This window comes from Aquarana catesbeiana, linkage group LG04 (assembly GCF_042186555.1).
Source record: "Aquarana catesbeiana isolate 2022-GZ linkage group LG04, ASM4218655v1, whole genome shotgun sequence".
Classification (NCBI taxonomy): Eukaryota; Metazoa; Chordata; class Amphibia; order Anura; family Ranidae; genus Aquarana; species Aquarana catesbeiana.
This window is the reverse complement of record NC_133327.1, coordinates 541,330,674-541,355,443: the sequence shown is the minus strand read 5'-3', so window position 1 is coordinate 541,355,443 and position 24,770 is coordinate 541,330,674. Positions and strand designations below refer to the sequence as shown.

General features: G+C 46.2%; 1 protein-coding gene across 1 annotated transcript in view; it reads right to left on the bottom strand.

Moving 5' to 3' along the window:
• AHCTF1 (AT-hook containing transcription factor 1) overlaps positions 1-24,770 on the bottom strand; it is a 204,264-nt gene that overhangs the window by 97,341 nt on the left and 82,153 nt on the right. Inside the window, exons 18-20 of the mRNA XM_073627874.1 lie at positions 6,906-7,026; positions 6,773-6,829; positions 2,792-2,938 (exon numbers count right to left, since the gene is read on the bottom strand). Of these exons, the coding sequence (XP_073483975.1) occupies positions 2,792-2,938; positions 6,773-6,829; positions 6,906-7,026 (325 nt within the window). The remainder of the gene's footprint in view (positions 1-2,791; positions 2,939-6,772; positions 6,830-6,905; positions 7,027-24,770) is intronic.

The following is a 24,770-nucleotide window of genomic DNA, read 5'->3' as shown; positions in this document are numbered from 1 at the left end:
TGAAGATAAAAATAAAAAATTGTGACCAGCCCAGTAGAACTCCTACAGTTTTATGCAAAAGCAGTACCAAAAGAATGATCAGACACAGATCATGATCATAGGACACAATTACCTCCAAGAAATGGATTTTATGTTGGGTACAAAAATATGATTATATTTTTCTTGTTCATTGAGGGGCACACTTTCAGAAACTGTTGGACCAACCAAAAGCAGCCCAATTGAGGAAAAGTGCCTACAAAAAAAAAAAAAATGCCTGCAACTCAGTGAGCTGCCTGAAAGACCATACAACTAAAGATGGCTTCAGATGAAGCCTGATCAGCTACCTGGTAAAACTTGGGGGAGAGTGAGCAAAAGATTAGGTGGCAGAGCGAACTAGATCAAGGCAATGGAGACATATCTTCCAGAAAGATGCCAGAAATGTCAGGATGTCTTCTAGAAGCCAGAATGGACTAATGTCCTAGTTAAGGTGAAAAAAAAAAAAAAAATCAAAAACTACCTTAGGACAGAAGATGTGGACCGTTTGGAGGAGCATATGAGAGTCTGCCAGGAGACAGATGAGGTCCAAGTAGACATCTGTCTGCAAGATTGGCATGATGAGAATTACCAGAAAGCCTTCCATCTCAAACCTACGGCACAGGTTAGCAAGGAGTCTGACGACTAAAATCATAGATCAGGTTCACCTCATCCCACAGTGATACCAGAGCATCCACTGCAAAAACTGGATAATTCCTGGACCTGGTGACAAACTTGCACAGACTGCTGAAGAACCTGAAAGCTAGAAGTCCACACCTGTTGTCTCAGACTTGTGACAAAGTTTTGAAATAATTCAGGTTGAAAAAAACCACACTCCAGATGTTGATGCATGAGTGGGCTTGCCAGTTTTCCACACCCAGGTTGTGCATTGCGGAAAGGGGTGGCATGTGACACTTGGCTCAAGCAAGGATAATGTCTGCTTCTCTTTGAGCTGTCAGACTTCTGTTTTCTTCCCAATTGCTGATGTAAGGCGATGCTATGACAATATCCGACCGAATCCTGGGTCGGATGTCCTTGCAAACAAGATATCCAGCATTGAATGGATAACTGAATTGCTCTAGGGTTCAAGACATTTAACCAGGAGACAAGTGTCTTCCATTGACCAAGTCCATTGCACCAAGAAAATACCTAGGGCTTCTGCTAAACAGTCTGGAATTAATCGTTAGAACTTCCCAAACCAATGAGAGGAAGGATTTTCCCCGACTAGTGCAGGACTTGTGTTCCACCAGGCCAGGGCATGCCTGGCTTAGTTTTAGGTGCATGCGATGATCCAGAGACTGAGATTGCATGACCCGAGCTGCCTGAATGTCGAGTTGCAACAGTCTGCAGCAAAATAGGAAAATTATTTGAAAGCGGATACCATCATGCAAAAGCAGAAGCTTGGTTGACTACTGAACTGGCGAGTCTGAACATGGAAGCTGAAAGCAGTATGACCTGTGGAAGGAAAACCTTGGACAGGGCTATATGCAAGAACAGACCCAGATACTCAAAGAAATGAGCCGGTTCCAGCTCAGACTTCTGGAAATTTGGGATCGACCTAAACCTTTAAGATATGGACAGTGCATTGAACATTGGCTTTAAGAGTCAGTGTCAATTGATCCTGTGGAAGAAAATAGTCTAGGTATACCTCTTAGGGCAATTCCCTGAAAAAGGAAGAACAAAAACAGGGTCGCCTTGGTGAAAACCTAAGGTGCAGTGGACAGATTAAAGGGAAGGGCAAAAACACAGTTGTTGGAGAAAAGGTGGACCCATAAAGTGGTTCTAAAGCCTCTGTCCAGCAGGGAGATTCACTAGCAATAACCAGGATGAGGCTGTCTTACCGATCCATGTCAGAGATACACACACACACACACACACACACACACACACACACACACACACACACACACACACACACACAGAGAGAGAGAGAGATAGAGAGATATATATCTCTATCTATAGATAGAGAGCGAGCTAGATATATCTCCACACCTCTCTCAAGGCTTTACTTTTCATGGTGGGCAAAGGAATGGACCACGCCCCTGGAGCTGTTTAGCACCCTACTGCTAACTACACTTGTTGCACCGAGTGCCAAAGTAAACGGCAAAAAGCAACGCTACAAGCCCTACAGTGTGGGGTCCAGGTACAGCTCCCAGGGTATTATCGAGGTTACACTGATCTGGATGCACCGTTTCTGTTATAGTATAAGGCAGTGAAGAGTTGACTGAAGAATCCCAAAAAAAAAAAAAAAAAAAAAAAAAGTAAAATAGCACTGGTAAAGCACAAAAAAACTTCATAAAAAGAAGTCCATCACATAAGGACACTAGCAAAAAAATCTGAGGACCCACTAAGTGAGGTGGGGTTTTAGTAGTACGCCTATGGGCTGTGCCTAGAAAAGCTTTTGGCAGCTTCCAATTACCAGAAGGTAGCAGCCTATAACCCAAGGGGTTTGAATATACAGCCTGTGTCCTGTAATGTACAATTACGATTTTGTAGAAAATTAGGACTGTTTAAAACAGTGCAAGTGTTTGATAGTTTGTGCTTTAGCACAAAATCATCAAGGTAAGGTTTATATGTACACACATTAACATATCTGTGAGCACAACCCTATACATGGAATAATATATTACTGTTGCGAGCCTATAACACTGTCTGAATCAACTGTAGAATGTGGCATGCCAGGTTCGAACAAAACTAAAGACAAATTAAAATGGTAAACATAACTTATCAGGAGCTTTTTAAATTTGTAAGTAAATAAAACAGAAAAACAATGCTCTACCTGGTAATCATTGTGATCCAACAGCCAAAATCCTTGAATAAGCTTTATGAGTCCACAAGGGACAGAAAAAGCAGTAGGAAAAGACTCAATGGAAGAATTAGGCTTGTCTGGAAAGGAGTACATGATGTCCAATAAAAAATAAATTGTCTGAGTTGCAAAATGTTAAAGAAATACTCCAGAATCAGAAAATTGTGTAAAACAAGATTTTTGTTCTTACCATTAAATCTGAGGGATACAGAGATTCAGAAATAGTCAGGTAATGAGACACAAAAGATAGCTTCTAGGTCTCCCTTTTTCTATATCCTCAAAAAGCAGTGATAGGGAGTCCCTGGTCAATAACATAATGAATTGAAATAGAACACAAACTGCATAAATACGGCCCGACAGCACCGCTCAGCACCAAGGATAAACACTCCTCTAAGGTAATAAATAGAGGTCGACAGATATATTGGCTGGCATGGGGGGATTGTGCTGATAAAAAAAGGCAGATATCAGCGGACTTGCAAATGACTTCTGTAAAAGAAGTCAATACAAGTTGCCTGAAAAATTCTGTGAAGCACTTCTCTCCTCCTCTGGGCAGCCTGCCAAATCTGATAAGAACCTGAAGGATACAATGTTTACACTTATCAATGAACTGAGCTCTGTGTGTAGAAGCTCTCAGTTTAACCATTTAAAGACTAAATCTTTTCTGACATTTGTTGCTTACAAGTAAAAATCCTGTATTTTCTGCTAGAAAATTACTTAGAACCCCCAAACATTATATTAATTTTTTTAGCAGAGACCCTAGGGAATAACATAGCGGTTGTTGCAATATTTTATGTCACACGGTATTTGCGCAGCGGTCTTTCAAATGCAATATTTTTTGAAAAAATATACTAATAAATTAAAAAAAAAAAAACTAAGCAGTAAAGTTAGCCCATTTTTTTTCAGCCAAAAGTTTTGATTACCTGTTTTTCTGTATTTAATATTTAAGATATAGTTTTTTTTTTATTTTTTTTTTTCATCTAAATTCTACATACAAGTGAACTGATTGGAGGTTTGTTTTGTTTAATAAATGTTTAAATGTAAAAAATTCTGTATCACTTAAGGTTGCTTTCACACTGGAGCAGGCATGCGTTGACGGTAAAACGGTGCTAGTTTTAGCGGCGCTTTACCGTCATTTTAGCGGCGCTATTCGGCTGCTAGCAGGGCGCTTATAACCCAGCTAGCAGCCAAGGAAGGGGTTAAATGCGCCCCTGAAGCGCCGCTGCCGAAACGCTTTGCAAGCGCTTCGGCAGCGGTGCGCATTCATTTCAATGGGCAGGAGTGGTGGAGGAGCGGTATACACTGCTCCAAAGATGCCGCTTGCAGGACTTTTTTTTTTTAACATCCTGCCAGCGCATCACCTCAGTGTAAAAGCACTCGGGATATCACACAGACTGCAGGGGAGCCGTTTTACAGGCACTTTACAGGCGCTATTTTTAGCCCAAAAGCGCCTGAAAAACGCCCCAGTGTGAAAGGGGTCTAACTGTTAGATTTTATGAGATGAAGGGAAAAAAAAAAAAAAAAAAAAATCGGCCTAATATATCAGCCCAAAAAAAAAATCGGCATCACATATCGGCCACCGCGATTTCTAAATATCGGCATCGGCCAGAGAAAAACCCATATCGGTCGACCTCTAGTAATAAATGTCAAAACTATAGCTTATAATCTAAAACCATTTGTGTTAGCAGCTACTATGAAATAAAACACATAAAACCAATGGCAATTAAAGTTCAAAATGTCATGCAACTTCAAACTGCCATAGCAGCGCTCATGTCAATCCATCAACATATGACACGCTCTTATATAAAATTCCTCATATAAGTGAAAAAAGTCCAATGAAGTGGTTTAGGTGATAAAAGTTCTTATATTCGTGCACCACACACCCAGGCTTGTCACCACGTGAGAAGAAACTCGCCCCTTTGGGGTTAAACTCACCAGAAATCTGAAAAAAAATTTAAGCGTCAAACACATCTTATGTTGCCACTTCTCAGGAACATCCAATGGCACGGCTAATATTCTTAATGGGTATGGAAGGCTCGATACGCTGTCAGAAACTGGGGCCAAGGACCCTTGTTTACTGGAGCCTTCCATACCCAATAAGATTAGCAGAGCCAGTGGATATTCCTGAGAAGTGGCAACATAAGATGTGCTTGTGACGCTTGATTTTTTTCAGATTTCTGTGTTTAACCCAAAAGGGCGAGTTTCTGCTCACGCAGTGACAAGCCTGGGTGTGCGGTGCACAAATATAAGAACTTTTATCAGCTATAAGGAATTTGATTCACTCTCAAACCACTTCATTGGACTTTTTTCACTCATATGAGGAATTTTATATAAGAGTGTGTCATATGTTGATGGACTGACATGAGCACTGCTATGGCAGTTTGAAATCGCATGATATTTTGGACTTTAACTGCCATTGGTTTTATATAACATAATGAATTATTTAAGAATATAAAAATACTAGTTATGGACTCAACCAGACAAGGAAAGGGTGTGTGTGTGTGTGTGTGTGTGTGTGTGTGTGTGTGTGTGTGTGTGTGTACACACACACATATATATATATATATATATATATATACACACACACACACACACACACAATTCTGATAGCCAAAGCACTGTATAAATCAATTGTTTTTTTAGATAGTAAAGCGTTATATTTATATGTCCACCTAGAATTTGTGAATGCTTCCTAATATCTTACAGAAAATGTTACTAAAACCCACTTCTATTTGTGAAAAAAAAAAATTGTCAAAAAATAAATGATATAGCATAATTATTGTGCATGAAATTTTCAAAAAATGTGTTTGTTATATCAATAAATTACATATGTGTGTATGAACATACAGAACACATAATACTGTGATCAACACCAAAAAAAAAAAAAAAAAAATCTAAAAAAAAAAACCAAAAAATAAACCTGAAAAAGCAACACAAATGCTGAAAAGCGACAATTAAAAAAAAAAAATTTTTTTTTGCTGCGAACCATCAAACACGCTTTAAAAGGTTTCAAACATGCTCTTCCTCAAAAAACGTCAAGTGCTCCACCACGTGCAGCAAAATGAATGCACTCACCAGAAGACCAAGGTCACCAGGACCAATCACAGCTTTTTATTATAAAAGCTGTATTCGGAAACTCCCCAGCCTTTTATTACCACCTTTCCTTTAAAGATGTGCTTCCATCCAGCAGATGGCACCAGTTATCATACAAGTAAATGAACAAGGTGATGGTGTTGCACTCTTAATAAAAAAATTGTTTAACACAAGCAACAATTGTTATGCTCACATTAAAACGTGCCCCGGCCAGCACCAGCTTCAACAGCCTGCACACTGCCCCTGGCAAACTGGGTCTAGCTCACCGGACTCGTTGGCTCTGCCGTTTGCAGATATTCCCCTCGTGCGTCTATTCCACCAGTGCCTGGATGTGACATCCATAGATTATCCACGGTATTAGACAGCAACCTGATCTCTATGCATCTTGCATATAGAAGCATCGTCAGGAAATGTCGCTTTTCAGAATATATAATATATAAACAAAACATTTTTTGAATATTTCATGCACACTATTACATTTTTTTTTTTGAGCACCTCGCACTGTAAGAAAAAAAAAAAAAAAAAAAAAAATATTTGCAAATAGAAGTGGGTTTTAGTAAAATTTTCTGAAAGATATTGGGACACATGAACATAAATAGAACAGCGACTACTAGAGATTGTGACTTGGCTCACTTGGAGCATTCAGATTCAACCCTTACTGCACTGAAACCAGTGGAAAATTTCAAGGGGTATAAATACTTTTTGTACAACGTGCAGGAAAAGGTGACAAGAGGGAAATGCACAATAGGCATAGTGCGGATAGCTAGGTCTCAATGTGGTAATGCCACAATTGCTGAGGTATCCCTGCTTTAGTTGTTTAAACCTGAAGACTGAATGAAATAACAGCCAATTTAGAAAGGATACAATAGCATGCTTGCTTATTTCATCGGCATTTTCTAGGAGATATAGATCCAAAAGTGCCTGAAAAAAAGAAATGCATTAAGCAACCAATATCCAGAGGCAAAATGAGCAAAAAATAAAAATAATTGATACATACATGCAAGGTAGCAGGTGGATATTTGCCTGTGCCTCCATCTCTCTTCCATAACTGCTCAGCTTTTTCCCCAAGCTGACAAACCATTCCATCAATCATCAAAGTACTGGTGTTCCATTTGCCTCTACAGAGATGAAAGAAGTGGGGTTCCCCAATTAAAAAGCATGTTCGACAAATATATAGACCATTTTATCCTAAACACACTAAAAAACACTTTTTGGAATTACAATTAAACTCAAGACCTCTTAGCATACATTTTCTGAAAGTTAAATTCATTACCAGGCCATTTTCAGTTGTCAGCACTGCAATAGTTTGACAGTTAGGGCTCTTTCTCACGGGGCGGATCAGTGATGATCCGCCCCGTGAACACCCGCTTGCTCAGTGGGGATCGCTCCGCCGATCCCCGCTGGGCAGGAAGATGACAGGTCCACCGCTGCACGCTGTGCAGCGGTGGACCTGTCAGAGCGCCGCTCTCCCCTATGGGGGGATCGGATGATGACGGACCGTAGTGTCCGTCGTCACCCGATCCGATCACGGATGGAAAAGTAGGTTTTTCCTCCGTTACACTTTTCGGATCGGAGCGGGGTCGGATGTCAGCGGACATGTCACCGCTGACATCCGACGCTCCATAGGGATGAATGTATGTCCGTTTTTCATCCGAAAACGGAAGGATGAAAAACGGACATACGGATCCCTCGTGTGAAAGAGGCCTTAATGCTCTTTTGGTGGTATTTAATAACTGCTGGGTTTTTCATTTTTCAAATATATAAAAAAAGGGGAAAAAAAAAAGTTTTAAAAATGTTTTAAAAATACCTGTTTATACTTTCTGTAAAAATTAAAATGACAATAGTATGAAACCCACAAAATTAGCTTTTTTGGGAAAACAGACACCCAAGGTGATCGTTTTTTGCCACAATATTTTGCAAATGAAACTTGCTGGTACTGAAGGAGTTGAACACTCGAGAATAGGACACTAGGTACATTAATATACACAGGAAGGAGGAAATGAAGGGGTTAATGCACTGGTTACCTACATTGGCCTTATGAAGATGAAGGGGTTAATGTTCAGATGCAAGGATAAAAAGGAGGAGAAAGTTGAGTAACAGGTCATATGGCAACAGCATGTGAAGGAGAGAAGGTGGGAGGAAAGGTTTAAACAAACCACACACATCAATGAAACAATACCCGAATCTGCAGCCGCTCTTCAATTTATTCTGTCCTATTACTGAGTCTCTAATTCCCCCAAAGTAAGGGGAAGAGGGATAAATATTGTAAACCATACCATGTGATCGCTGTGATGACCGAGAACAGCAATCACATTGTACCCAGCCTTTTGGAGCAGCTTGATACAGTGTGTGTACTGAGCCATCTAATTGATCTGATCAACCACCTCATGGCTATTTATCCAGTGCCCCTTATGAGCGGTAAATAAAGGGCCGCAAAGCCACAGATGAAAGACGTACAGCTGTACATATGAGGTTAAAAGAAAAGTCCCAGGTATGGCCATTCTTTTACATAGTTATACTGGCCTAGATTGGACGAGTGTAACTATACATATACTATACCTTTGGGATGCCTCCAGAAGCTGGAAAAACAGCAGTAGACACCGCTAGCTTCACTACCATGTCTAATGCAGAGTGGCCATCCTGCTGCATTGTGAACGGAGGAGATCGCTCTTTAGGCACTGGTGCCATTCAGAGTTTGATTTGCATGTGGTGCCTACTGAAGTCATTTCCAGCTTTAAAAGGAGATTCCACAGGTATAGTACATGCATAGTGATATATTAGGTCCAAGCTGGACCAATTTAACTATGGAAAAACATCCATACATGGAATTCTTCGATACGATTTCATTCCATGTTATTTGTGCAAAAATAAATACAATAAAACGGTGCTGAATACCCAAATCTATGCTTCAAGAGACACTAAACAAGAGCATTCTCTGAAAAAACAAAAAACACAAAACCACAACACTTTACACAACTACTAGTTAATGGCCCTGTAATCTATTTTTCATAAAATGTTATGTGTTTTTCCACCTCCCATTGTTCATCAACTCCTGAATCCCTTTCATTTCTGATTGTTTGGAACAAGGTCACGTTAGCTGGGGTCACCTGCGCTGCTCTATGCACACTACAAATCCCATAAGTCCCTAGTCCATCTCTGGAGCAAGCACCTAACAGAACTTGAAAATCTGAAAAAAAATAAATAAATAAAAATGTAAGTTTTGCACTCGCCACAAAACTCAAGTCCATTGAGGGAAAGAAGTCTCACATTTTCATTATACTGCTGCCTACAGGAGGATTGGATACTGGGCGGGAAAAAACAAAAAAAAGAACAAAAACACACAGTCAGCCCAGTATGACCCCCCTAATACCAGCATGTTTTGTATCAAGCAATACCAAAAACATCTTCATAAACAGAGGGGTGAGACCTGTGTCTACCAAAGTCTTCCACCTTCCGGATGTCCAAAAGCAAAACAATGACTAAGAGGGCCAAACAAACAAGAACCCCCCCCCCAAAAAAATAAATAAAAAAAAACAAAAAAGTGACTGCATGTAGTGAACCGTTACCTGGAGAACCAAAAACCAGGAGCAAGCACTGGAGGAAATCGAATCTCCCACCTGGTAAGAGGAACGTGACAAAACAAGACTGGGGCTAAGTTGGCATGGGGAACAATGCCTCATCTCCAAAAACAAAAAAATAGTTATAACCAAGAAGAAATGTCTTGGGGGGCGTGGCCAGGACTGGCATGTGAGAAGACGCGTGACTCACAGCTCCGCTCCAGCACAGACCAACGATCCTCTCCCAGCAGCGATCCGACTGTGAAACACGGCTTTCCAGCCAGCTGCCGACCCCCTCACCCTCTCGGTCCACCCACCGGCCCTTTGCACCCGTGGGAAAGCTAAAAAGGAGGAAAACATGACCTCCAAAATCCAAGATGGCACCGCCTCGACCCTGGCACAGCGCACAAAGAGGGGCAATGAAAAGGCCAAGGAAGGGTCCAGCAGAAGGACACAGAAGCACCAGGGTAAGGACTACCCGAGGGACATGCTATATTATGCCCAAAAGCTGGGGGGACACCAGGAACAGGGCGCAGGGGGGTCTGCTGAGTCGTCCCACGTGGCAACCCAAGAGACATTAGAGCAGACTACACTGTACACTGGCTGGCAGGGAGAGCTTGCAACTCCAACAGAGCAGCCCCCCTCCCTCCATACAGACACTGGCAATGAGGAGCCTGAACAGCCCACTCTGGCTGAAATACTTAGGGCTGTGCATGTTTGCACAGCCTCAGTGAACACCCTTAAAGAGCAATTTGGTGGGCTGAGAGAGGATGTTTTCCTGTTGAGGCAAGACTGGCAAAAGATTAGAGAACGTACGACTGCTGTGGAAAGCAGGGTGAGCGACATTGAGAATAAAAACTGCCACCAGTTGCTCGGGAGGCCCATGCCGCCTACCAGCTGGCCAAAGGCACTAATAATAGAGCAGGTGACATGGAAAATCGCCTGTGACGCAACAATAGCCATATAGTAGGATTGCCAGAGAAAACAGAAGGGAGAGATACCACCACTTTTTGTGGAGACCTTGCTGACCGAGATATTTGGGAAGGAGGCCTTTTCCCCATACTTTACAGTGGAGCGGGCGTACCGCACACCAGGCCACCCACCGCAACCGGGAGCTCCCCCCAGACCCATTTTGGCCCAGCTCTTGCATTACAGAGACAGAGAAGCAGTACTGAGGCACACACGAGAGAAGGCCAACGTTCAGGTGAATGGGGTTAGTGTGTCATTTTACCCAGACTTCTCTGCAGAAGTACAGCAACGCAGAGCCAAAATTCTCAGACGTGAAGAGGTGTCTGAGGGCTCTGCAGCTACCCTATGTTGTACCCCGCTAAGCATTACAGCTGACAGGCCCACTTCTTTGAATCGGCTCATGATGTAGCCATGTGGCTGGACCAAAACGAACAGGCCCTACGCCACCATGACAGAGATGAAGAAGGGGATAGACCTGCATGATGCACCTGCTACTGAGGACACTCAGACCCACACAAGTGCCTTACAGAAAGTTTGTCTGAAGCCCACTTATTGCCCCTTTGATGGAGCGGTTATTCCCCCCTTAAACCTACACTTACCTGTTCTTTCCCTTTTTACACGTCCATTTATTTTTCTACTCCCCCTGGATCTCATTCATATGTCAGGAAGTCTACACAACTGGGGAATTTCCTTGCCTTATGCTGCTGGGAGTCGTGATATTACCACGCGAACCGTGAGCTATCTTGTGAAGTTGGCAAGAAAACTTGCATTCTCTCTATGTGAGGTAAATCAAGAACACCATGTTGGTTTCTGGTTCAAGTTCAACTACAGCAGCTTGTCCTGTTGACGGCCTGGTTCTTTGTTTTTTCATATTTACTTTACTTATACCGAAAACTGCGCATGCATGATGCTGAATTCTGGAACTGCTGCTTTGCAACCACTGATGTAACAGAGATGAAGGGCCTCTTCTGGCTCATGTTTAAATCCCCTAACAGGACACTGTACTGGCCTGTATTAGCCCCATCTATCCCCGAGAGGGGGACCCTAGAACCCACTCAGCCCTATGGGCCCCGATATGTAGTAGAACTTTACGGGGACTGTACCAGAATCATCCTCCTCACGAAAGACATGTATTTTTCCCAATGGCTGCATTACCAATAATTTCCTGGAATGTGAGGGGCTTAGGCTCCCCACTTAAAGGTATGATGATATCCACTTGTTTGAAAAAGTATCACCCTATGATTTTAAGTATGCAGGAAACGCATTTAACTAATGAAACTCAAATTTGCCTTAAATGCTTGGGTGGGAAAGGCCTACCATTCCACTCACACCTTCTACTCAAGGGGTGTGAGTGTAATGATACATTGATCAGTTGACTTCCAAGAATTTGATGTTTGTATAGATGCGGAGGGAAGGTATATTTTCTTGCACTGTTGGGTTGGGAAGGTGCAGTGTATGCTGGGTTGTGTTCATGTACCCCCGCCATTTACTGTGGCGGTGCTCCAGCTATTGCTAGCTTACTTGGAGAGCCGACCGGATTTGCTGCTGGTAGTGTGGAATTTTAATTGCTGGTTGAGTCCCTCCATGGACAGACACCCAAGTGTGGGGGTCTCTGCCGCATCGAGGGATTCTCCATTGCCAAGACTGCTTAATGAGGTGGGTTGGGTTGATATATGGAGACACAAAAATCCTTTAGATAAACAATTCTCCTGCTTTTCCAAAAAGCACGGGACGCTGTCCAGAATTGATCTTGCTGTAGGTAACCTTGCCATGCTCCCATTCATCTTTGAAGTGATATAAGCCCTGTAGTATGTTGGATCACTCACATTTGGTGATTAGCTTGATTATATCCCCACTATCCAAGCTTCCTAGAGCTCCATGGAAGTTCAATAACTTTTGGCCGAAAAATTGATTTTTAAAAACAGCTTACCTATAAAATCTTTTTCTTGGAGTACATCACAGGACACAGGGCACCATCGTAATGACTATATGGGTTTATATGCTACCTTTAGGTGATTGGACACTGGCAACCAATAATAAGGTTCCTCCCATACAACCCTATACAGGAAGTACCTTTAGTTTTTTAGCAAGCAATGAAGATCCCAGAAAAAGAGGGGAGGGACCTCTGTGTCCCATGATGTACTCCAAGAAAAGGATTTTACAGGTAAGCCGTTTTAAAAATCCATTTTTCTTTATCGTACATCACGGGACACAGAGCACCATAGTAATGACTATGTGGGATGTCCTAAAGCAATGCCTTTGAGGGGAGGGAACATACCTAAATCCCCTTTATTTTAGGCTCCAGATTATAAAGCTGCTTGCAGCAGGCTCTGGCCAAAAACAATCTCCTTTTGAGATCTAACATCCAGTCGGTAAAACCTGGTGAATGTATGAACCGAAGACCAAGCGGCCGCTTTGCAAACCTGAGCCATCGACACCTGTTGGCGCACTGCCCAAGATGTACTAACTCCTCTGGTAGTGAGCTTTAAGATATCGAGGTGGAACCTTGTGTTTCAACTCATAGGCCTGGATAACGACCTGACGAATCCACCTAGAGATTGTAGAACTAGTTCCTGTCTGTCATTTCCTAGGACCTTCAGGCAGCACAAAAAAGGAGTCAGACTTCCGAAAAGGGGCTGACATATCCAAGTAAACCTTAATAGCTCTCACCACATCCAGTGAATGGAGCAATCTTTCCTCCTTAGATCTAGGGTTAGGAAAGAAAGAAGGTAAAATGATATCCTGATTTAAGTGAAAACTGGAAACCACTTTGGGTAAAAACTGCGGACGGGGCCGCATCACCACCTTGTCCTGATGAACAAACAGAAAGGGTTTCTCACAAGAAAGGGCGGCCAACTCAGAGACCCTTCTTGCTGAGGTTATAGCCACCAAAAAAAAAACAATTTCCTAATCAATAGGATCAAAGGAATCTGCTTAATAGGCTCAAAGGGTTGACTCTGTAGAGCTGACAGCACTAAGTTCAACTCCCATTGGGCACAAGGGCGGTCTAATTAGTGGCCTTACTTGTAGTACTCCCTTGATAAAGGTTCATACCAATGAATGAGATGCAATTGGTCTCTGGAAGAAAACCGATAAGGCCAAAATCTGTCCTTTAATGGTTCCTAAGGACAAGTTTAAGTCAATAGCTGCTTGCAGGAAGGCAAGAACCCTCCCAATTGCATACTTGCGAGGGTGCCATCTTCTTTTCTCACACCATGAAATGTATGATTTCCAGACTCTATGGTAAATTTTCCTAGACATTGGCTTTCTAGCATTTATCAAAGTAGCCAGCACAGAACCACTGACACCCAGGTCTTTTAGTACTCTGGTCTCAATAGCCATGCCATCAAATTCAGCGACCGTAAAGAAGGATGGTATATTGGACCTTGGGACAATAGGTCTGGTCGCAATGGAAGACACCATGGGTCTCCTACTGCCATCCTCACAATCTGTGAATACCAAGACCTCCTTGGCCACCGTGGGGCCACCAGAATTACTGTTTTCTGCGTAACAGGTGTGGCAGCATCTGGATCTGAAGAAAGGCGTAAATTAGAGAATACCGATCCCAGGGAACCACTAATGCATCCGTCCCCACGGCAAGTGGATTCCTGGTTCTGGACACAAAGCTGTCCACCTTGGCATTGAACCTGGATGCCAGGAGATCCACCTCTGGCATCCCCCAACGCTGGCATATTTGAAGGAAAACTTCAGGGTGAAGGGACCATTCCCCTGGCAACAACTGCTGACGACTTAGGTAGTCTGCCTGCCAATTGTCCACCCCTGGAATATAGACTGCCGACAGATATGGCACATATCTCTCTGCCCAATTCAGTATGTGATTTATTTCTTTTTGGGCTGCCCAGCTCCGGGTACCCTCTTGGTGGTTGATGTATGCCACCACTGTGGAATTGTCGGACTGGACTCTGACCGGAGACCCCCGTAACCTGGCCATCCAGAATATGAGGGCCAAACGAGTCGATCAGATTTTCAACAGATTGATCGGTAAGGTTTTTTTTTCTACCTGGGACCACTTTCCCTGTACGGAGGCCTCTTCCAATACTGCTCCCCAGCCGAGATGACTGGCGTCGGAGGTGACCACCTTCCAAGTTACTGGTGGAAAGGACTTCTCATTTTTTAAGTTGCTGGTCTTTGACCACCAAGAGAGGTCCTGCTTTACCTTTGGAGATAGAGATATTGGATGATCCAAGGTTAGGACAGACTTGTCCCAAGCCTCCCAGATCGTTCACGGGAACAACCTGGAGTGAAACTGCGCATAAGGAACTGCGCTGAAAGATGACACCATCTTTCCCAGCATTCTCATGCATAATCGAATTGAGGGTCTTTCTTCCCTTTTGATTTTCCTGACCAGCTCCACTATTGAGCTGACCTTCACAGGGGGTAAAAACACCCTTTCCTAGGTCGTATCCAGGATCAAGCCTAGATATGTCAAGATTTGAACTGGCAAGGAACAGGGGGGCGTGGCCAAGATGGCGCTGTGAGCGGCGGCTTTCTCTGAGAGCTCCGCTCATCCAAACACAAAATCCAGCTCCATCGCCCTCTTTCATCCACAACTTTCACCCCAGCTGATCGGGGGAGACCCAGGCAACCCCTGCCAGGTGAGGAGCGAGGAGGATTTCTGCTCCCGGTCCGCGATCGGCGCCGCTGCACACTCCCGCTCCACTAGGCCGAAGCCGCGGTCTTTCCTGACGGGCCGCGCGGCGAGCCGGGAGTCCCCTGGCGCGGTCGCCCCTGTGTCTACACAAGCCGGCTGCTGAGGACTGCTGAGGGGGGGTGAGTGGATTGACCCTGGACTGAAAATAGGCCGTGCTCTGGGCCTGGTCTCTACCCCCCCCCCCACGTATGACTAGGCCGCAACCGCAGCCTCCCCATTAGATCCGGATCCTGCTGGCCTACAGGAAGAGGCCCTGAGACGGTGGGGGACATTTACCTGGGCAGAGGAACCATCTCTGGAGCACCTCCACCCCTGGCCCTCCTGATAGTGGAAGAAGCTGGCTGGGCTGCATACTCTGACAAGCCTGTGGAGCCCTGAAGTGGACAGCTTGTGGATCCTGGGACATCCTATAATTGCAGGTGAGAGGAAAGACTGTTAAAGGGTCACACACTGCTCCTTACCTACTGCCTGACTACCCCGGACTCTGCAGACAGGCTCCGTCACTCGCTTACCCACTACTGCCTGGCCTAGGCCCCCCAACACCTGAATGAGACGCAGGAACTTCAGCGCAAAATATATTAAAGGGGGGAGATGTGACCCTGCTATGGAAACGTAGAGACGCGTCATTGGGAGCTCTGCACTGAAACGGGCCATGAATCACCCGCAGCACTGATCAACTAAACCATCCATTCATGCCAGGAGGCCGCAGCCACCCACCGGTCACTGAGGTACGGAAGGGACCTGAAATTTCACACTACTTTCTGCGGCAACAGCAGGCTTCCTCACCGGTGGGACGGAGCAAGATGGCGCCGCCTCGAGTCAGCACAGCGGGCGCTGCATCCTCAAGTAAGAAGGGCGCTCCTGCAACTACCTCCGCAGCGGAGGAGGACTTTCCCCCCTTACCGCACAGAGCACCCTCTCCTATAGTGTCCCCGGCTTCCATAACTGCTGACACCCCTTTGCCTCCAGACTACGCTGGTGACCTAAGCGGCCTAGTTGAAGGCTCTCTGAGAGACATAGTGTCAGGCCTCCCCACCAAGCAGGACTTAAATGCCATGGCCACCTCTATTGTTAACGCACTAACCAGAGAACTGCATGACCTAAAGCAGCAAGTGGATGTGGTCGAAGAGAGAGTCACTACGATCGAAGCCTCCCAAACCAATACAGAAACGCGCCTCACTACACTGGAGTCGGAGTACGGGGCATTCCGCCGCCATCTTGTCGATGTCCAGCTGCGCCTGGACGACGGCGAGAATAGGAGCAGGCGAAACAATTTGCGCCTAAGGGGGATCCCAGAAGCCACCATGGGCCCAGACCTCCGATCCACAGTGGCTGCCATCCTAAACCAGGTCCTGGGCAAACCACCGACAGCCGACCTGGAACTGGACAGGGTGCATCGTATCCCAGGCCCCAGACCCCCGCCCTCTGCGCAGAGATCACCATCCGAACTGGACTTTCCCCGTGATGTATTATGCAGGGTGCATTTCTTCACAATTAAGGAGGACATTCTTCGCCTTGCCTGGGAAAAGGGCCCGATAGACTTCGACGGGGCTCCCATCAGGATTTTCCCTGACATTTCCAGACAAACACGCACCATGCGTGGGCTCATGCGACCCCTACTGGAAGTTATCCGTGAGGCTGATGCCACCTACCGATGGGGTCACCCCTTCCATCTTATTGTCAGGAGGCAGGGGGCGGAATTCTACCTCCGCACGCCAGACCAACTACCTGCCCTTTTTCATTTCATCTCCAGGCCAGCGATTGAGGTGCCCAACTGGTTTGAATATCTGCTCTCCCAGGATCCACAAGGTTCAGCGCCACCCAGACAGCAGAGGTTTCGACGCCCAAGATCCCGCCCGCCAAACCGAGAAGTCCGAAGAGCCCATCCTACATCATCTGAGGACTAAACGCATGCCACCTTTCGGCTGTTGGTGAGACTTCCAGTACCTCATATGGGTTGGTGCCCCGCTCCTTCCCCCCCCTAAGGCGATCCTCCCCCTTTTTTTTTTTTTTTTTTTATTGGGGGCTAATTTTTTATTCCAGACAGGGGCGGGGGGAGGGGGGACACATTGTTATAATTGTTATGACTGTTATAAATTCTGTATCTTTGTGGCAGGCTAGACTCCATGCACTCCATCCGAGTATGTCTGATGTGAACGTTGACACTGAAAAGGAGGTGCATGCATGTTTTCCATGATCCACATCCGGCCGTGCTGCCTTGGCGCACTGACAGTCAGGCGGAGGGGGCTCTCTCCTGGTCCTATCCAGGGGAAGGGCGAATGGGCCATTGGGCCCTCAGTCCTCGGCCGCCACTGCGATGCGTCAACGCCAGTAGGTCATGGATGTTAGAGGTCTACTTAGTTGTACTTACTAGCCTGAAACACAGTTGAGTTCATGGATGTTATGCCCAGATATGTGGTAAATCACAATTTATTTACGATGGTTAATGTATTGTTTTTCTCAATGTTTCTGATTCCTTAGGCCCCCCACTCAGTGCATCTCCCTACCACCCCCAAAAGTACCTTATTATATAGCTTTTTTTTGCTTACATAGGCGATAGCAATAACTATTTGATTGCGCGCTTCGCCGCATTGGCCACCCCCCTTTAGGGCGACCTCCCGGCTGCTGCACAATCTCCTCTGTGTCTCGGCCGGGAGCTCATAGAGTTGCTACTTGACTAACTTAGATTACTCCCACCCTCCTTCCCCCCCTCTCCCCTTCACCTACCCTCCTCCTCTCTCTCTCTCTCTGATACTGTCATCTCCTCCTTTGTCCCCCTCTCTTCCCCGGTGCTGTTACTCTCTAGCTGGGTGGGGACGTGAACCTGAACTAAGAGGACTAAAAGTCCTCCTCATCCTATCAACGATCATCAGTGCCCCGGCTGCCACAATGGCTCTCCTAAAGGTGACCTCCCTTAATGTACGGGGTCTCAATATCCCGGAGAGGCGTTCCCAGCTCTTGGCTGACCTTCGCAGAACTAAAACCCAAATTGCCTTTCTACAGGAAACCCACTTTCATGGTGAGCATATTCCCAAACTGACTAACAATCTGTTCCCGACGGCATACCACAGTATCTCACCTATCTCCAAATCTAAGGGGGTAAGCATTCTAGTGGCAAAATCTGTACCTTGGGAGTTTGGGGCGCAGCAGGCGGACCCCCAGGGCCGCTTTCTCCTGATTAAGGGAAAGGTATTTGACGTTCAGGTCACTCTTGCCAATATCTATTTCCCCAACGCCGACCATGCACAGTTCCTGCATGGGCTGATACCCAAATTGCTTGAGTTTACGGAGGGGATGCTCATTTTTGGGGGTGATATGAACTTTGCGATGGACCCCCTGTTGGATACCTCGCGGGGTGCTTCCCATCTCTCATACGCCCGCCTTAAACGAATCAAATCTGATCTTCACTCACTGCGTTTGATGGACCCCTGGCGCCTTTCACACCCCAGGGACAGGGATTATTCGTACTTCTCACAAGTACATCATTCGTACTCAAGACTAGATTACCTGCTCCTTTCCCATAAGGACCTGCCGAGGGTAGTGGACTCATCCATAGATGTCATCTCCTTTTCTGACCATGCCCCAATACACCTGACGCTCCAAATGGGACCAATGTCTAAATCCCCACCCTCATGGAGACTGAACGAGTCTCTGCTTCAATCTGCGGAGACTCGCGCTGAGATTCAAGCCAAACTACAGGAATACTTTGCACTCAATGAAGCCTCGGTCCCCAACCCCTTGGTGATGTGGGAGGCTCACAAGCCAGTTATCAGGGGCATCTTAATAGGCATTGGGGCACGTCTCAAGAGGGAAAGAACCCGCAGAACTGAAGAACTTCTTCTTCAGATCAAGACCCTTGAATGTACACATAAGGCCAGCCTAGCTCGCTCCGTATACCAGGAGTTACTTAAAGCACGTGAGGAGCTTCGTTCGCTTCTGTTGCATAAAACTAAAGAGAGGTTAGCATGGTCCCGCCGCACAATGTACGAATTCTCTAACAAACCTGGCTCCCTCCTAGCCAGAGCTCTACGCGGACCCCGCACCAAAACTTTCATCCCCCACATTCTGACCCCTTCGGGTCGGAGGGTCTCTACCTCAACAGAAATGGCGGAAGAATTCCGCTCATTCTACAGCGGCCTCTATAATCTAGATAGACCCTCTCCTGATGCCCCTGGCCCCTCTGAGGGACCCACCCCACACGAATATCTAGCCTCCTCTGGCATGCCATCTCTATCGGCCGACATCTCGGAAGAACTGGAAGACCCCATTACGGTGGAGGAGCTAGGGGTAGCACTGGCGAGTTCCAAGCCCAAGAAAGCCCCAGGCCCTGATGGCCTTACTCCAATTTATTTCAAAACCTTTTTTGAGACGCTCTCTAAACCGCTAGTGGATGCACTTAACTCAATCACGCAAGGTAACTCCTTCCCCATAGATTCCCTTAGGGCCTACATTTCTCTCATCCCTAAAGAGGGAAAGGACCTACTTTGGTGTGGAAACTACCGACCGATAGCTTTGCTAAACACCGACTTGAAACTGTTTGCCAAGATCCTGGCGAATAGATTGCTCCCACACATACCAAACCTAATTCACAAAGACCAAGCGGGCTTTGTCCCCCAACGGGAACCACGTGACAACACCATTAGGGTGCTGAACCTCATACATGCCGCCAGGACCACGCGACGACCCCTTCTCCTGCTGTCAACTGACGCGGAGAAGGCTTTCGACCGTGTAGACTGGACATTTGTTAGAGCTACTCTCGAACACATTGGCCTCCGGACATCGATGCTAAGCTGGATCCTATCTCTCTACTCCAGCCCCACAGCGGCGGTTAGGGTCAACGAAACCAGGTCGGGTTATTTTAACATTCGAAATGGTACCAGACAGGGTTGTCCCCTGTCTCCTCTAATCTTTATTCTTTCTTTGGAACCTCTGCTCTGTAAGATACGGGCCAACCCCCAAATAGAGGGCTTTCGTAAAACATCTGGAGCCCACAAGGTCGCCGCTTTCGCGGATGACCTTATCTTCTTCTTGGCTGACCCCATTGCCTCACTCCCCGCCTTGCTTCATTCCTTAAGGGAGTACGGAGCTTTGTCCCTATTTAAAATAAACATGTCTAAATCCTCCATGCTTAATATCACATTGAGCTCACAAAATATCCGACAATTGCGCCTGAACTACAAGTTCCACTGGGCAGCCGATACCATTCCGTACCTAGGAGTGGCCATCACCGCGGACCCTGCCGACCTCTACCAAGCAAACTTTGCCACTCTTCTACACAGACTTAAAACAGACCTACAACATTGGCACTCCCTCACTCTAACGTGGTTTGAACGCTGTAATGCCATCAAGATGACAGCTCTCCCGAGGATACTCTATCTCCTGCAGGCCCTCCCCATACATCTCCCGCCCTCCTTCAAGCGACTCGACGCACTTTTCCGAGATTTTGTCTGGTCGCGCAGGCAGCCTCGCATCAAATTACAACTACTCTATATGACAAAACGTAGGGGTGGGGTGGGACTACCAGACGTAAAAGCCTACTACAGGGCAACACATCTTACCAGACTGATAGACTGGTACTGCCACTCAGAAGCCAAACAATGGGTCAATATGGAGTTGGAGGACTCCGATGGTACGGCTAGGAGTTGGCCGTGGCTTTCCACTCCGATCCCGAAGATCATCGCCGAACACCCGACTCTGGGAAACACATTAAGAGTGGCCAGAGAAACCTTTCGTAAAACCCTGATATCACCTATTCCTTCCCCTATGGTGCCGATACTGGACAACCCTGATTTCTTGCCGGGCTGCCAGGGACCGATCTATAGAGCCCTATCGGAGGGAGATAGATGGCCACACCTCCACGACTTCCTAGATGCCGGTGGCCGGCTCCGGTCGGCCGCGGGAATAGAGGACTTGGACACGCCATTGGATTTCCTGAGTGGTCTCCAACTGCGTAATTTTCTACGCCGAAGTGCTCAGACTTTAGGTCCCCCATGCCCACTCACGGAATTGGAACGTGTCTGCCACCGCAGAGAGCCCGTACGCCACTCTCTGTCCTCGATCTACCTCTCCCTGATTGCCCCGACTGAAGGCTTTGTGCCCCCCTTCCTCACTAAATGGGAGATAGAATTAGGAGTGCATTTTAATGAAGCACAAAGGGAAAAGATCTTACATTTTGCCCAAAAATCCTCTCTAGCCACAAGGGTCCAAGAGACATGCTACAAGATTGTGACCAGATGGTACAAGGTACCATCCACTCTCCACAGGTTCCTCCCGCAGGTACCAAGTATATGTTGGCGCTGTGGAACAGGAGAAGAAACGATGTTGCACATTTTCTGGGACTGTCCCAAGATTAAACCTTTTTGGAAAGAGGTGACAGACACGATCGAACGTTTAACGGGCGTCGCACTGGGGGGAGATCCCGGGGCCTGTTTGCTGCACCTATCTAGCAGACCAATTAAGAAATATAAAGCCTCACTCACTATACAACTACTTAATGCGGCTAAGGCCTGTATCCCTCTATTTTGGACATCGGAAACCCCACCAACGAAGATCCAGTGGTATGCCAGGGTTAACGAACTGCGCGACATGGAAGATCTTACGGCCACGCTGCATGACAGGGAGGAAGCCTTTCGGGAGACCTGGCGCCCCTGGCAACACTTCATCTACTCCGAGGCTTACCTCCGGGAGATGTCTTAACGTGGACACCCCCCGTTATGAGGGCTCCGCCTGGCTGGAGGGTGGCACCACCACCCTCCTCTCTTTACCTCTCTTTACCCCCCTTCCTTACCTTCTTCCCCTCCCACTCCATCTCTCCTCTCTATTATCCTTACCCCTCCCTCTCTATTGTCTCCCGCTTTTTTACCTCTTCCCTCCCCCCCCCCCCCCCCCCACCCTTCCCAGTCCTCACACAATCCCCTATACTCTTCCGGCTTAGGGAAGATCTGATCAGATATAATGAATATCATGGTCTACATTACTTTATGTTAGTTGCCCTTTGCCGGACTCTACTGGTCGACAAGGATTATCTCCACCCCCGATCAGTGGAGAGTTTCTCTCCTAGTTATTTTGGTTCACCCTTTTACCTATAGATAAAGGATAATTACACGAGTTACCAGTTTACACAAGGCATGTCTCAGGGAAATGCTTGCAAATGGACACTAAGATAATCATCACATTAGACCCTCCCATGCACACAGGTTCCGCCTTCACCATACAGATTGTGTAAACGAGAGGATTGTCTATGTGTTACACCTCTAGTCGACGACAGTTCCTGTTAAAATCCTCTTCCTACCACTGTTTTATATTATCCATTAAATGTTATAGAACTTGACAATATGTACTTCAAACTGTAACACGTTTTCTTGAAAATAAAATAAAGGAATTTAAAAAAAAAAAAAAAGATTTGAACTGGCTGAAGAGCTGATTTGTCCATATTCAGAATCCAACCTGAGCATCTCAGAACATGAACTGTAGTTGAAACGTTCTCTATCAGCAGAGTAGGACTGATCCTTCAACAGAAGGTCGTCCAGATATCCTATCACCAATATCTTCTGAGACCTTAGAGAGGCCAATACCGGAGCCAACACTTTTGTGAAGACTCGAGGGGTCGTAGCCAGACCGAATGGTAGTGCTACAAACTGGAAATGACACTCTACCACTGAGAAGCGTAGAAACCTTTGATGTTCTCCGAAAATCGGTACACGCAGGTATGCATCCTTGATGTCTATGGTTGCTAAATAGTACCCTTTTCTTAGAGATGCTATTACTGAACGAACCGATTCCATCCGGAAGGTTCGGACTTTTAGAAAGGAATTGAGGGATTTAAGGTCCAGAATGGGCCTTACGTCCCCATTTGGCTACGGCACTGTGAATAGGTTTGAATAAAACCCCTTGAACTTTTTTGTGCGGAACCTTGATAATCACCCCTTGCCTTTTTAGTTGTTCTAAAGCTAGGAATAGGCTTTTCTTCTTTTGTAGATCCGAAGTACCTGTTGATCTCAGAAATCGATTTGGGGGAAAATCGCGGAACTCTATTTTGTAGCCCTGCTTTATAGTGGAGATAACCCACTTGTCCTGCACCCACCCTGCCCAAGCATCTGCGAACCGCCGCAGTCTGCCCCCCACTTGTAAGAGTGGGGGCGCTCCTTCACAAGGAGGACTTGGCATTGCCTTATTCGGCTTCTGAGTCCAAGTTCTTTTCTGACCTTGAGGTCTTTTAAAAGGCAGGTGGTTGAGGCTGTCGATACTTCTTAGGAGAAGATGCGCCTGGCCCAGGAGCATTCGGAATCTTAAAGGAAGGCTGCTTATTCCTTCTTTTCACAGGAAGCAAGGAGCTTTTTCCTCCCGAGATTTTCTGGATATACTTATCCAGCTCTTCTCCAAACAAACGTTCTCCATGAAAGGGAAAAGCCGCAAGTAGCCTTTTGCAAGGCATCTCGACTGACCAGTTCTTTAACCACAAAACTCTGCGCATATGCACTGAGAGTAGCGCAAAGCGAGACATCTGCTGGATTTAGTCTTTTAATGCGTCTACTGCAAAACACAAAGCGCGAGGATGTTTTTTCAATTCATCAGAATATTCCTCCTGAACAGGTAGATTCCTGACCAGTCTTCTAAAACGGTCTTTTAGGGATTGACAGATCCCAATAGCCGCAACAGCTGGTTGTACTGCTGACCCGGCCACCACAAAGGAGGCCTTAAGCAAAGATTCCAGCTTTTTATCTGCTGGGTCTTTAAACCCTTGGGCATTATCCACTGGACAGGTTAGCTTTTATTTACTGACGAAATAGCAGCATCCACTAATGGTGTATCCCACCTTTTTTTTGAACTTTTCCTCCATCGGGTGAAAAAAGAAAACCTTTTAGGAGGCAAGTATATTCTGTCCGGATGTTCCCAATCAGCGTAAATCAATTGCTCCAATAATGGATGCACAGGAAACGCCTGAGAACCTTGCAAAGGTCGCAAGGACCCTAATGTAGAACAGGAAATTTCTGGCCCTTGTAGAGGGGGCAACTTAAAACCTGCTCTTACCATTTCGGTTAAAGACTGGATAAACAGCTTTTGGGATTGCAAAGCCGTCAACGGTTCTTCCGAACCTGAGTCCCCTGCAGAGGACTCCTCTGCTTCGGCATCCCCTATGGCCACCTCCTCAAAATCCTCTGCCCATTCAGGATCCAGATCACAAGGACCCATTTGGCTAACGGAGTCCTGGTGCTCAAGAGACTCAGCACTGGGACCAGGCTCAGGAGAGGGAGATCTATTTAGTTTCTTCCCTCCCTGCGTTACTGAGGCAATCATACCCGCTATTTTGCCTTCAAGACCAGCGAGAGCTGACATTAAGTCATCCTTCGTAACATAAGCCGAAGCAGGGATATTGGTGGTGGCCACAACACCTGACAAATGCAATGGCTCAGCCAGGTCAAATGCCGCAGGCCTTTCAGGAGACAGGTGCTGCAATAGCCTGAGGTTGATCCCCTGTTTTTGAAGGAGTCACTTTATCCTCTGGATTAATCCTGCTCCCTCGTTTTCTGGAAGACATGCTTACAAGATTAGAGGCAACTTACAGTGCTATATGGCTGTAAACAAGCCTACTATAGCCTCCTTACAAAGTTTGCTAATGCCCGACTCACGTGCCCCGCTCTGTGTCCCACTGCGACTGGCTCCC